The sequence below is a fragment of the Rhinolophus sinicus genome, linkage group LG01, assembly GCF_036562045.2.
Source record: "Rhinolophus sinicus isolate RSC01 linkage group LG01, ASM3656204v1, whole genome shotgun sequence".
NCBI classification, from domain to species: domain Eukaryota; kingdom Metazoa; phylum Chordata; class Mammalia; order Chiroptera; family Rhinolophidae; genus Rhinolophus; species Rhinolophus sinicus.
Genome location: NC_133751.1, coordinates 43,814,786 through 43,830,091, shown reverse-complemented (window position 1 = coordinate 43,830,091; position 15,306 = coordinate 43,814,786). Strand labels below are relative to the sequence as shown.

The 15,306-nt window shown below is 39.2% G+C and overlaps 1 protein-coding gene across 5 annotated transcripts in view; it reads right to left on the bottom strand.

The window, feature by feature from the left end:
- KCNMB2 (potassium calcium-activated channel subfamily M regulatory beta subunit 2) overlaps positions 1 to 15,306 on the bottom strand; it is a 225,851-nt gene that overhangs the window by 166,890 nt on the left and 43,655 nt on the right. The window contains exon 2 of one of the 5 annotated variants that reach the window (XM_074328155.1): positions 13,604 to 13,709. The exons of the other annotated variants lie outside the window; for them this stretch is intronic. Coding sequence (XP_074184256.1) covers positions 13,604 to 13,623 — 20 coding nt within the window. The 5' untranslated portion in view covers positions 13,624 to 13,709. The remainder of the gene's footprint in view (positions 1 to 13,603; positions 13,710 to 15,306) is intronic. 5 annotated transcript variants of the gene reach the window in all.

Sequence of the window (15,306 nt, the reverse complement as noted above, 5' to 3'; positions counted from 1 at the left end):
TCCATTCTTTGCCAAGGCTACTTAAGGTGGGTGGGCAATTATTGGCTGTATATTTGCATAATGGCTTCCTTTTGTTGCTTTTGTTGTTTTCTGGCCCCAACTAATTGCTTAAGAGGACCGCTGGTAGGTAGTTCTCCACTTCCTCTGATAGGAACCTTCTCTGCTGATATGTCCAGAAAGGTAACCTGCCTTTCAAAGCACAATGCAGAATTTACTGTGGTGCTACACATTTTGGAATATTGCAGGAGGAGACAAGGCCCCAGGCAAAACAGAATGAGGAGCTTCTCTGTACAATTTCTTTACCCTGTGACTTAAAAGGAGACCCACTGCTGAGAAATGTCTGGGGAAATAATGCAATTTTTCACTTTTCTATAGTCTTTGTAGCAGCTTTTCCTCTGAGTCAGCTGTGGACAGGAACTTGCCCTGACTCCAAGATTATGCTCTCTAAAGGGTTTCCTAATTTGGAGTTTACTTTCATAAAGACCAGGACTCCTCCTCAAGGCCACAATCATTAAAGAGTAGGGTGATGGTTGTGGGGGAGGCTCCAGAGATCTCTCTGATCCATCTTGGCAACTGCCCTCCATTCCTATCGTCTCTGTCCTGTGGTACCCCCTTTTTCTCTCTCCCCCAAAGCAGCAGATTCTTCTCCCCTCCCAACTTTTCTAAATAAGTTTTTAAGTAGAACTCTAACTTTAAATAGATAAACCTGTTTCTTATAAGGATACATTTATTTTCCAATGTGTCACTTTCCCTTATTGAAAGTAAATGTATTCTTTAAAAAATTTTTAAATAGAATTACTATCTGATCCAGCAACCTCACTGCAGGGGATAGAGCCAAAAGAATTGAAAGCAGGGTCTTGAAGAGATCATGATACTTGCATACTCATGTTTCGAGCTGCGCTATTCACAATAGCCAAGAGAAGAAAGCAACTCAAAATGTCTGGCGATGGACGAATGGATAAACAAAATTTGTTTTTTCCATTGTATGCATTGAATTATTATTCAGTCTTAAAAAGGAAGGAAATTCTGCCATATGCTACAACATGAATAAACCTTGAAGACATTATGTTAAGTGAAATGAGCTAGTCAGTCACAAGAAGGCTGTATGATTCCTATCATTTGAGGTATGTAGTCAAACTCATAGAAACAGAATGAATGGTGGTTGCCAGGGGCTGGGTGTAGGGGGAAATGGGAGTTGTTTGATGAGAATGGAGTTTCAGTTGCAAAATGAAAAAGCTCTGAAAGTTGGTTACATGACAATGAGAATATACTTAACACTAATGAGCAGTACGCTAAAAAATTGTTCAGATTGTAAAATTTTTCTATGTGTATTTTGCCACAATTTTTTTTAAAGAAGTAAATGTACAAGAAAAAGGAAGTCAATATATGAGAATGAGTTTGAAGAACACAAATATTTGAAGTCTGCAGTCCTGAGTGGCCATTCATCTTTAACATTCAATGTGTGTTCTGTTTATTTGTATGCTCTTTTTAAAAAATCCTGTAGCTCGGTGACGCCCCCACCCCTTTGAAACAGCTTCCCATATAACTCTAGACTATTTGCCAATTAAAAATCTCAGAAGAATATTCAATTAAGTTGGAAACATAAATTCAACCATTGCTAATGTGTTAAAATTTGATTTATATCACGGAATTTTTTTGTCAATAATTCGTTTTAGCAGTAATTAAAGAAATGTTTAAAAAACAAATCAAAAGCCAATGTTTTATAACCCTTGTAAAAACTCCGTAAAATCCTAGACGAGTATTGGTGAACCAGTTAGAACACCACTGCTCTAATAGACTATGTTAGTCTCCTACCTGGTTTCCACTTCTCCCATCAATTCTCCACACATCTGCTAGGCTTATCTTTCTCAACACAGAACTGACCTTGACATTTCTCTGCTTAAACATTCTTGGCATAACTCCATCCCTGTAATTTGGTGCTCAGCCCCAGCTGTACCTGGGTAGCATTGAAAATTGCCACTTCAGGACCTTCCCCAAACCAAACAAATTGAATCTCTGAGGATGGGGTCTGAGTATATTTCATAAGCTCCTCAAGCGTAATGTGCAGCCAGAACTGCAAACAACTAACTTAGAGGTAAGTGTACACAGTCCTTAACCTGACTCACGTGACCCTCAGGGTGTGATCTTTTCCCAATTACATTTAACTTCAACATGGACCTGCACAGCTCAGATTAGATGAGGTCCCCTGGACACATGTACTCTCTGACTCCTTCTTCCTTCTGCTCAGGCTGCTCCCTCTCACTCTGGCCTTTTCTGTTCTATCCTGACAGATTGGGATTCCTCCTTGAAAACACAGCTCAAGTATCACCAGTTTCAAGTTGGTTCCGTCCTTCCCTTATTTCTCCCTCTCCTTTCTGATTAATGAACAAACTACTATAATCATAGCTTTTCCTTTTTCGTTCCCTCACTAACTGGCTTATCACGGGTGTGTATCCATGGAATAAGTTTCCTTAGCAGAATGAATGAATGAATGAATGAATGAATGAGTGAATGAATGAATGAATGAATAAATGAATAGCATGTCTATCAGGCTGCTAAGAAGTCTGTCTGATCACTCTGCCTCTATATTCCAATTCATGTCCTGTAGTGCTTTACAGACTTTCATTGTCTATAATTTGTATCTCAGAAAAGCAGTGCTGTGTAGATCACTTGACTGGACTCAAACCCGGAGTCCTCTATAAATCCCAAGCTCATCTCGCCAAACCCTTTTTCGCCTGGAACTACTGTCTGGGTTCAGATGGAGAGAGTGTAGCTGAAAGGTCAGACAATTTGAGCTTATGACTGTATGTATGCTCTAGAGATTTGTAGGCTGGTGTTAGGTTCTAATTAGAAACTCGAGGTTCATATATCTTGTCTGTTGTCCTGTATTTCTCTAGATTTCTTGTCATCAAACTACCCTCCCACCCAAAGTTTAAAAATGTGAGTTCTTGTTAAGACTTCATGATTTGCTTTTTCTGTCATTCCTTCTCCCCTCCAGATTTTAACATTTGGAATATTGCAGAGCCCAAACAAAAGAGGGAATTGCAGCCCAGGCGTTTATAAACAAGGTCAGTGTTTATCAGGGGGAAAAATGAAAATCAGTGTTTAAATACCTTGCCCATAATCATGTCAAACACAGCTCACGGCAAATGGAACCCAGTCATCATTCAAATATAGTATTTATGTGAAATCACTGACATGGCGGTACTTCTGCTTCAGGAGTTTTAATGCAATTCACGATGAAAGCTGTGTTTGTTGTATTACTGCATCAGTAATGGAAATGACAGTGTGACTTTGCCCCCACTCTCATGCTTTGCATCCCAATTTTGTCTCAATTGAAACTTTCCCTTTGATTATGGAATGGGTCTGACTGTGCAAACTCAGTTCTGTGCACATTTCATGATGAACGAAGCTGGGGAGAGGCAAGTAGCTTTTAGATGTCTGCATACTTATAAGGGAGTTTTACTTTTCCCAATGCTGGGTCCTTGGCTCATTTTCTCCTTCATAATAATGATATCAGAAATGAACTTTAAACTGGATGTTAATGGAATGGTTATTGAGCTGCACATTGTGTGTATCTTCCTACCTATTAACATCGCAATCAACATAACATTCCGGAGTGCCCTGCAATCATAACTGATTCAGCAAGGCAATGATTTCTAATTGGCTGACGAGCTCCTTTATGATGTAATAAAAAATCCATTATGGGCAACAGACATAAGAATGTCAGCTTATGACTTAAACTCCTCCCCATGATGCCTGTTTAGGGAAGGTAGCTTGGGACTGTGTGAGTAACCCTGTTCGTTTATGAGTGTCTCCCAGCATGTCTGGCATCTGTGTAGAGAAACACCAGGTACACCTGCCAAGACTGAGCGGGATAGAAACCCTGCTGACCCTTTCCCTCCTCTCTAACCACATGCCACATAGAACCCTTGCTTTAAAGTAACAATGGGATGGATGTGTTAACTAAAAGAGGTTCTCTTATAAATCATATCTTTTGATTTTGGTAAAGATTTATGAGAGCTATTTGAGAAACAGTTTTGGAGCCTGATACAAAATAGGATCTTTTGTCTTTCAGACACATGGGAATTCCTTTTAACCTGGGTGTTGTAAAGATATCTGATTCATTTTTGGGTTTCATTAATTCTAACAAGGTTTTGACAGTCTCCAGGGTGGTGGTGGTGGAGACACGGGGACAGAGAATGAAAGACCATGGAAAATTTTGTTGGATCTCTTAAGGGAGAAACAAGAAGTGATTAATCTCATCCAGAGGGAGAAAAATAGAGTACAAATTAGCTTGTGTTGAGCTAAATGGAGAGTGGGACAGAGGATGAGGGGAGGCGATAGTGCAGAGTTAATGAAAGAGCTTAGATTTTGGAGTAATATAGGCGTAGGTTCATATCTCAATTCTTACTATTATTAGCAGCTACGTGACCATAGGAGTTTGGTCATGTCATTCTGAGTTTGTTTCCTCATTTGTAAAATAGAAAAACAATGCCTTTCTTGTTAGAATTATTGTACAGCTTAAATAAATGTGGGTAAAGGCCGAGAGCGTAGCAAGTATAAAATCAATGGCATTCTTATTCTGCACTATTGTTGAGCAGAGGTTATTAAAATTAAAATAGACCATCTGCATCTGGATGTAAAGGAGTGTGTGGGTAAGACTTAGAAATTTAGTTCATAAAGGGAAAGTGTCCAAGATGGGAGGTTAATGATAGAGAGATGTCAGATCTGAGTGGGGAGCAAATGTACCCTCGGCGTCTGAGGGTACAAATCCAAGTGCAAAGGTGACAAGGGGGTGAAGTGGATGACTGGAAGGTGGGTGAGTAGAAGGTGTGTCCAGATACACTCTCAGGGTCATCATTCTCCATGGTGCTGCTTGGGAAAGCCCAAGATTCCATGCCTCAGGGTGTTTCCGGTGATTTATCTCAGATCCAAGACACGTAGTTTTGCTGACTGGCAAACTGGTGTCAGTAAGGACCATTTATTTTCTCATTCTTAACTATGAAATGGAAAAAGACTCATGCTACTTGCCATCCTGTGACAGTTTTATTGGATGACAGTTAAGGATGGGGCAGACCTTGGGCTCCTCAGGAAAGTGGAAGTGGAGCAGGCAGATGTTGGACTACCAGGACTCAGGCCAGGATGACCCATTCATCAAGTCAAGAAAATGACTTCACCTCTTGAGCCTTAGTTTCTCCAAATTTAAATTAGGGATAGTAATGTCCACCTGCCTACTATGTGCATGTCATGAGGTCAAAGTCAAAAAGAAATAATAGATGCTAGAGCACATTGTAAACTGTAAATCATCACGTGAGGATGTGAAGAATTTTTAATGTGTCCAGACACCTCTTTTAGCTGTGATATCCATCTAAAAACCTGACAGTCTCATCATATTGTATTGCATTTTGTTTCTTTTTGCAAATATATACTTGTAACCTCTAAGGTACAGAACAAGAAGACATGAGTTATTCAATATTCAAACAGATAATTGTATGCACTATATTTATATTAGCCTAATAAATAACTGCATCAGTGGTGTGTTCTTGGAAATGAGGGTTGCCAACGAGTTTTCCGTTAGAGAAGAGAGTGATGAATGAAATCCTTTGAGTGATACTGATGAGACTTTTGTATTATTTACTTCACTCTGCAAGTTGGAATCTCAATCAGTATAATTCATTAATTTATTCATTCATCTCACTTTTATAGTGTTTTATGTGTTCATATTCCTCTTTTATATCTGTACCACTTGTAAATTATGCCTATAGTTGACAACTTCCAAATAAATTTCTCTAGATACAACCTCCCCCTTAAATTGCAGACTCATGTATCCAGCTGCCTACAATATAGCCCCACTTGAGTGTCTAATAGACAATTCAACATCCCCAAGACTGAACTTCTAATGTGTTACCATCTCCTGTAAATGTACACTTCTTCCTACATCTCAATAAGTGGCTACTCCATTTTGCCGATTGCTCTCACCCAAAACTTGGGGGGTCATCTTTGCTTTCTTATTTCCATCATACTCTACATGAATTCATCAGGAAAGCCTATTGGCTCTAGTTTTAAAATATATCCAGAATCTGGGTACTTCTCACTGTTTCCACACTAATTTCTTGCTCACGTTAGTGTAATTTATTCCTACTTGGTCTCTCCACTTCTGTTCTTCTCACACTTCCCCACTCTCACAGATTATTCTCACCACAGCAGCCAGAGTGAATTCTATGTTAAAATACAAAACAAATCAGGCTACTCTTGCTATGATTCTTCCAATGATATTTTGTCTTACTCAAAGTATAAGGTCCTATGTGATTTTCTATTTTTATCTCCCATCTTCTAACATTCTTCCCCTGTTCACTTTGCTCTTCCCTCAGTGGATTTCCTGCTATTTATCAAACATGCCAGGCATATTGGCTACATATGGAGGGAAGAAGGAGGGCATCCCAGAAGGAGACAACAGCATCTCTAAAGTTATGGCTGTCAAAGAACTTAGCGTGATTGAAATTTCAGTGTTTGGGGATAAGCCTATGCAAGATATAGGCTTAGCTAAGTAATGAATGGACTAGTACGCCATGTTCAAAAGGCTGGAGTTTATCCCAACAGAAAATGAGTAGCCAATAGAGTTTTAAGGGGAAGAGTAACATAATCAGATTTGCGTTTTAGGAATTCAGGGTGGAAGATGTATTGAAATGGGTAGGGTGATGGGTTGGGAGGACGTGGCAATGGCACAGGCAAAAGATGTTGAAGGCTCAATCTATGGCTGGGACACTGAATATAGAAGATGATCAAGAGTATTTCAGGAAGTAGAACATGCCACACTTGTAAACATTAAATAACCATCGGTCCAAAAAATAAGCATTGGTCAAAATCAATAGAATAAAAGTTGGTCAGAAGCTGATTTTTAGAGTAAATAGATACCAGTGGGAAAAATTTAGATCAATGAATCAAAAAACTACCTAGAATTCAGTTTAGGAACATTAACTTATTCAACAAAATAGCAGGCTCATAAAGGACCAAATTATGTCTTTTGATGCAGTATTCTGTGACTAGACTCTATAGTATATTTAATTGTGGATTTCAAGGTAGATTTCATTCGATTGCCCCTCTAGGAGGAACTGAGTCAGATGTTATATGACTTCTTAGTGGTTTGCTTATTTTATTAGGCACTTTTGTCATATGTGGTACTTGTTCCCAGATGTATCATTTTCCATTTCACACATCATAAATATGTACATAAATATTTTAAAAGTTTCTGTTCCTCCTGGTTGAATGTGTGCCATTTAATGGATAAGAGCTCTAACTAAAAAGTACCTAAGGTAATAAACTGCTCTAGCTTCCAAGTTTAAGTTAACCCAAATAACCTCAGGAATAACATGTTCGAGTTGGAAGATACCTCAGAGGTCATCTACAGAACCCTCACCCCAGCCTTAGAGTCCCTATTTTATTTCTTAAAAAGAAATTGAGTGGCAAGGGGATGTGACAAACTTCATACCTTTGGTGGCCAAAACATTTGGAACACACAAATTATGTTTTCTGAGGCCATATTACAGCAAAAGAGTCACATGAAAAAAGAGAAGGACTTTGATGAGCATTAAAAGCCCACTGGAGCATATTAAGAAGACAACCCATTCTTGTAGAGATCCTGATTCAGTAGAAACCGTCACTTTCAAATATACCTCCCTGCCATGATGCTAAGACAGATGGTGTATCACATGTGCCACAATTTGAGAACGATTTAAATGAAACAAAATAGGCAGGCACAAACAATAAGTTTACCAAAACATAGTCACCTTCCAGGATTATAGCATTACCCAGATTTTAAACTGACAGACACTACTTAAAAAAAAAACAAAAAACAAAAACAAAAACAAAAAACATAAATAAAATGAACTTCTCTACTAGCGTCTTTTTATGGAAAATACACACAGCCCATCTTGAGACCTTCTTGGCTGATGGCAACATAACATGGTCATTGCAAATCCAGCTATTCCTTTCCAGACATTTGAGTATCAAGCTCTCCTAATTCGGATGCATCTCACGTGTGTCATTCCTTAAGAGAGTCAGAGAATAACATAAATGTTAAATGATATGTGTGCCCTCAATGAACCTCTGCCTTAGGAAACCAGAGGTGAACATTCTTTTGAGGGAGGCAGGGGCTGATCAGTATTTCCCTTGTGTTCTATCTAGAACTCTTGGTTTCCCAGAGTCTAAAAAATGTGGTCCAAAATGCTGAGAGTTGAGAGTGAGAGATCATAAATTATGTAGCCTGAACATGATATACAGCTGCTGGTGTGATTAAGATAATTCAGACCCTTCATAAATATTGCCAGTAAAAGCAAAAAAGAAAAATGGAGGCCTGTGAAAAACAGCACATGCTACAGATGTGAGGGGGATGCACGTTTTGGCTTTGCATAAAACATACATATTTGAATTGGGTTATTATAAAAAAAGATCGCATAGGACTGAAGCTGACTTTAGACATCATCTAATTCAGTATTTTTTACCAAAAAAAAATTAGCTGCAAGTCCTTTTTTCAAACAAAGTTTTATATAGAACCTCCAAAATATAAAAAGATAAAGGCAGAGGCTGCTTTGAATGAAGCCAGAGTCTAGGGAGAGCTGGGTCTGATTCTCTCAACCTGCTGACTGGCAGACCTGATATCCTACATCAGAGCCCAGGTTTCACAGGAAGGCACTGTGTGAGTCCATGCCTTCATTTTTGAGTGCAGTGACTATGACCAAAGAAGTTAAGGGATTTGCCCATATCAGGGAAGCTGTGGAGCCTTAAATTCAAATTTAGGGTCCGGGGACCCTGAGAGGTCAAGCTGCCTCTTGCCCCTCGATATAGATACTAGATTTTAACAACTCAACTCTTTAGGTCTGGCTAAGTGCTGTTTTCTTCAAAGTGGGTTTCGTTAGGGACATCGGTCTACAAAGGAGAGATAGGGAGTGCTACCACTGTGTATTGATTGTATGTGGGGAAGTCTGAGATTTTTCTCTGGTCGTACTCAGATTGGTGGGACCGACTGTGTGAGGATGAGAATTACTTTAGATAAAGACCCATAAAAAGGTGATTCATGAGATATTAGCCTCTTCTCCATTCTAGATTGTACTTTTTTCCCCACAAATTTTCTTGGCAAAATTATGAAGTAATTTGCTTTTCAGTCACTAATTTTATGTTATGTGTTTCTTAATGGCTCATGAAACTCTATAGAACACTTTGAAATAGTAGACTTACTTTTTCTTTCATTCAGATGAGGACTAGGAAATCCCCCTGTTTGTGGAGTGGCGGAGGAGTATAATAGGTCTGTTCCAAAATTGTACGTGCAGTGTGATTTTAATTCCAATTTTAGAAGGATGAAAATATTAGATGGAAGTAGTGTGGTTGAAGGCTTGGGCATTGAAATCACTCTGAGTCTGAGTCCTGTTTTCACCAATTACAAGCTGTGTGATTCTGGGCAAGTTACTCAACTACTGTGTGCCTTAATTTCAACTATAGATGGGATATAAAAATAGTGCTTACTTCTTAGTGTTGTGAGGATTAAACAAGATGATGCATAAAGCTCTTGGTGAAGTGCCTGGTGCATTACAAAGTTCTCAATAAATGTCAGCTGTTATTATTTCCAACTAGTGGGACAATGGGTGATTTGTTTCCCCTCAGTTCCCCCCCCCCAATTTTTATGTGAATATGTTATGTTATAGTATAACAGAAATTAAAATTATGAATCCAAAACAAAGAAAAAATATCCACTTTTGAAAATTTGGCAATTTTGAAAAGCTTCTCCCTTTTCCAAATCCACCGTCAACCAAACTTTGATGTTCAATTTTTAAATGAAATAGTGTGTTTATGAAGGGGAGGGAAAGGGGACAAATGGAAAGATAAAATCATTTAATCTACTCCTCTTGAAAATATCCACCTTCTCTTGTTTCCTCTTTCTTTGTCACTATGACCTTCTAGCACCAAAGCAAAAAAGAGAGGGAAGAGGGGTGAGAGGAAGAATGAGAATGTTCAGATGCAATGCCTCTGGTTAAACCGCCCCAGATTTCAGTGGGATGACATCTTACTCTCATGTGAACCCTCCCCTCTCACTGTCACACTTTGGGCCAGTAATTTTCAGTTTATTAACATGGAAATATTGGCTTGATCTCACCTCTTCTCTTTGTAGGTTTTGACAAGGAGATCATTAAAAAGATTCCCAGCTCTTAATGAACAATTTAAAATGCTATGACCTTGTTTGGGGCCTCTAGCTTTAGGGAATGGCAGCCTGGAGTTCTGAGAGCAAGCTTTCACCTGGTCCTGCCACTCCAATCAATGAACCAGCAAGTATTTATTGAATGGCTACTCTAGGCCCAGGTTGTAAAACTGACCTGAACGGGTTCCTGCCCTTCCAGATGACCTCACACTGTCCCTTTTCAGATGTGAGCGGACCCTGGCTGGGCTCAGCTCAGAGAAAGTTGTGGCCTGAGTCCCTATGATGTGTGGCTGCCTGGAGATACCCTGATTAATGGTGGAGATTAGGGTTGGGGATTGTCTGTGGGGCATGGGGCAGTATCCATTTTGTTTCAGCACAGGCTTCTGTGTTTGGATGTGGGCTCAGGTAGAACTAAAGATGCTGGCAAAAGGGAATGCTTTTTAGTGCTTCTGTTACAAATCTGGGGTCTGGAAACCTGTTAGTGACCTGACCGAAGGGCTTGGAAGGTGAAAGCTGAGCTGTTGGAATGTTGGACTAAAGACTTATTACATTAGTTTTGTAACAGGCATATATTTTAAATAATATTCTTTTTAGATAAACCTCTTTTTACTAAAGGACCTTTTTTCTTCTGTTTGCTATAGAAGATAGTTATGAAAAACCTAACCTAAATAAATAAATATGTAGTGTTTGATTTGAGCCTGCAGGGAATCCTTATTCATACAGGCTCTGGTTAGCACTTTCTACGTGTCAGGCCCTGCACTCCCGGTTTTATATCCATTATCTCACAAATTACTCACAGTAGTCCTCTGCATCAATCCTCATGTTTTCTCCCTGAGGAGTTTGAGGTTTAGAGTAGTGCAATAATTGCCTAAGGGCCTGTAAGATGGTGATAATACTGACCAGCTGAGTCTCAGTGTATTCAAATGGCAAATAAAAGGCATAAGAGCTACCTCCCAGGGAGTTTGTCATGAATAAATGAAGATATACACACACATATGATATACATGTATATTAAAATTATAAATTCAAAAATTAATATACACACAGTGCATGCATTTCTGTGACATAAATAATAAACGTTTAATAAAATAAATTATTTTAACAGAAATCTTTCTCAAACACCAATTTGCTTCCGCAGAGGATTACATGGTGAGAAGCAAATGAAGAAGCTTTCATTTGAGGTTTGCTAACATACTCCTAGGGCAGACAGAGTGTTAGTTACTTTCTGCCATCTCTCTGTTCAGAGGTTCCTGGGAACCGTTTCGCTCTCCTATTAGTTAAATGAGTTATTCTGCTTTTACCTCAGGTGACGGTGGCAGGAATGTTAGCCTCTCATTCAACCCCTAGTTAGAATGAGACCCTTTTCTATCTAGGTGCCTTCCCTTGCTAGGCTGTGAGCTCCTTAAAGGCAAGGACTGAATCTGGTCAAGGTTATGCACCCTGGCCCGTGCAGGTGTTCTGTTACCTGCCATCTCCTAGTGTGGTCAGGCAGAGTCACTTCCCACAGAAAGATCAGGAAAATATAGTCAACCCAGCAAATTCTGTTTATTGAGGGAGAAAAATCCTTGGCCTACAAGGGTCCTTCCACCCTCTATTTCCCAGCACTTCCAAGGAAGGCTTTAGCTCAAGCTGGAATAATTCATCTCTGCTAGAAAATTTATTAGAGGTTATCTATTTTCCCTAGTAGATAAAAAAATGTAAGTATAAGTTAACACCCATACAGTAGCAGTAGAGAAATAGATAGTAGACCGATGGTACAGAACAAGGTAGAGAGCATACCCTCTGTCTTAACTGCTATGTTTCTATGACAAATGTGGCATTTCAAATCAGTAAAGGAAGAAAAGAATATTTTATTACACCCATTTGGAGAAAAATACAAATAACATTCCTCACATATCATCCGTAACAAATTCCAGGTAGATCAAAATTCTGAACACAAAAAACTGTATTGTCCTAGAAATAATTTCATAATCTTGACATCAAATCCTGAAACCATAGGAAAAAGACTGACATATTTGATGATAAAAAAATGAAAAACTGATGCAAAATATATGTAAATATTAAAAAAATATTTAATAACATAACAATGGTTACCTCTAGTGAAGGTAATGCAAAGGACATGTGGTTATATATTACTAATGCTACCAAAAAAAAACATTAAAAAGAAACATGTTTAGAGAAAATATATTTGTGTTTTATCTATCTATCTATCTATCTATCTATCTATCTATCTATCTATCTGAAAAATAGGGTAGGATCTTTAACTATTACACAATTTTGCCTTGTATTAGTTCTTCTTATTTTATTAGTAGAGATTATTTTTTCATCTTTGGTAATATGCTTCTGGAAAAGCCCCCATCTTCTACCCCTTTCTCATCCTCTGAGAAAGATTGTAACATAAGTGACTGCCTTCAAAAATTGACTTGTAAAAACCCAGGATTTATTTTAAGCTGAAATAAAATGTTGACTAAAATAGTCTATCCTCAGACTTTCTGTTTGACCTGTAATTACAATTACTGTTTTTTTCCTGTCCAATGGCACATCACAAAATTCCTTTTTAATTTGGATCTCTGCCAGCATTTGCAGCTAGAAATTATTTCCATTTCCTGTTTCGGGCAGGAGAAAGTCAGGGTTGGAAGAAAACTTAGAATTCATCTACTAGTCAAATCTCCCATTCCAAAAATGCACTCCCTCCACAAATCCCCTCAAGCTCCATGAATGTGCCCACATCAGCTGTCCCAGTCTCTGTGAACGAGGCAAAGAACTCAGAGCAGGGACACGGCAGGAGGGGATGCTCATATCCTCACATCCTAAAATCTTACTAAGTTTTATGTGCCACTCTACCACACAGGAAAAATTAAAAAAGTCAATTAAAGATTGGTTTATAAAAGGCCTTACTTTCTGGACAGGACTTCTGTTCCACCATCCGTACTCAGTAATAAACTTACACGGCCATGTTGGAACATTTATGAGAATGAATCATTTCTAAATTATCAGCTCATATTATCATATAAATGATCACTTTTGCTTTCTCTCCCAATAGTGCTATAATCTCTAATTGAGCAGTTTATACATGTTTAAGCGAGACTACAGTGCCCCAGAAAACTACTTTATATTGCTTTAATACTAAAAATGCAAAATTATTCAAGTAGCTTTCATCAGATGCTTGTCTCTGGATCAAGTCCCAGTCCGTCCACCCTACATCTGTAAGGAAAACAAGTCAGACTGAAAACTGAATATGGTATCGTATGGAGTGTCCTGGACTTGGTATATTCAAGTACCCAGATCAAATTGCTGACGATGGAATCTGCTCCCAGTTCTCTGACTTTTGCCTGTTTCCAACCCTAAGAACTCCTCCTACAAGAATCTGGGTCTCTAAAAAAGAAAATAAGTGGAAAATAATGATCCTACCTTTGATGCATGGTGGCCATGATATGGACAATTAAAAAGAAGTTCTCTAGTCTAGTGTAAAGGATGATTAATATAATAGTTTGGACTTAAGTGATGCAGATTGGTTCTGTGAAAAAAAAAAGAAAAAAGAAATGACCCGAGGCAGGGAAGCAGACCATAGATTTCATCATTCATCATGTGGGACAAAAGAGCCATTGAAATTAGAGTTTGAACAAGTGTATTATGATGATGCTGTTTTCAACAAGTTCTGCCAAAGCCTTAAAACCACAAGCACTTTTAGAGTTGATAATGGCCTGGAGAGATAATCTACTTTCTGTTCACTGCAATCTAAGTGAGGGAAAGAGGATCCTGTCCAGAGAGTTTTAATTTACCCAAAAGCCTTCCTCAGATGAGGAATATTCCTCTGTGGACCCCTCTCTTAGTTTATCAAGAAGAGCCCTGCTTCTAAATTTGAAAATGTTGGCAGACAAACACTCCTGGTTAGAAGTAAGAACATTGTAGATAGGTGAACACAAATATAATATATAAACAATGGCTCTGCCTGGAATGGTTTCTGTTTGTTTATTTGAAGAGAATGAAGGGAGGTATTACAATCTTTTGCCAGGGGAAAACAGCAAGTGTAATAACCAACTCACCCTTTTATCAAGAAGAGTATATTTGAGTGGGTCCTTCCTTCTTGATGTTAATATAGTAGAAATCTGACTATTGGGTCCAAAAATCGAGACCTAGGGATGATTTTTTATACAAGCTTTGGATCTTGGAGAGGGTCGAAGGGAGAGAGAACGTATGTGAGGCTGAGCAGGTTCTCTCCTGCAACATCTGAACAACTCGTGCCTGGGGCAGAGTACACTGCATTGTCTCCCACCAAGCCTCACCAATTTACCTCAGCAAGACTCTAATATTCCTGAGGAATTGTATCAATTTCTCATTCTTGTTCAGGGATTTTCATGGTGAACGGTGGGATCCTCTGTAATTACTAAACTGGTGTGTTGGCTGGGGTATAAAAACCATGAGCCACCCCTTCCATTGCCTCCTTGAAGCAGAGGTGCTAACCCAGGACAGAGGTGCTAACCCAGTACAGAGGTGCTAATCCAGGGCAGAGGTGCTAACCCAGGACAGAGGTGCTAACTCAGAACAGAGGTGCTAACCCAGGACAGAGGTGCTAACTCAGGACAGAGGTGCTGACCCCAGGTTAGAGATGCTAACCAGCCAGGACAGAGGTACAACCCAGGACAGAGGTGCTAACCAGCCAGGCAGAGGTGCTAACCCAGGACAGAGGTGCTAACTCAGGACAGAAGAGCTAACCAGCCAGGACAGAGATGCTAACTCAGGACAGAAGTGCTAACCAGCCAGGACAGAGGTGCTAACTCAGGACAGAAGTACTAACCAGCCAGGACAGAGGTGCTAAACAGGCAGGACAACCTGCCTTTTGTGTTTTGCACACCTTTTTTGTTAGTTCCCTCCCAGAAGCTGGATGTCAGGAAACATCACAAAAACAACACTGTTTCTGGTTAAATAAGTGATTTCAATCCAGGCTTTTCCTGGCTGCTGAGACCAGATGGTTTAATCTGGAGTATACCAGACCCCAAGTCTCTACTCACCCCCTGCCATTTTATCATTTTCTGGCCATAATAGCAGATAATTACAACACTATAAACAGCCTGTTTGGAGACTCAAAGAAAGGAGACACTAATTCTGCCCAG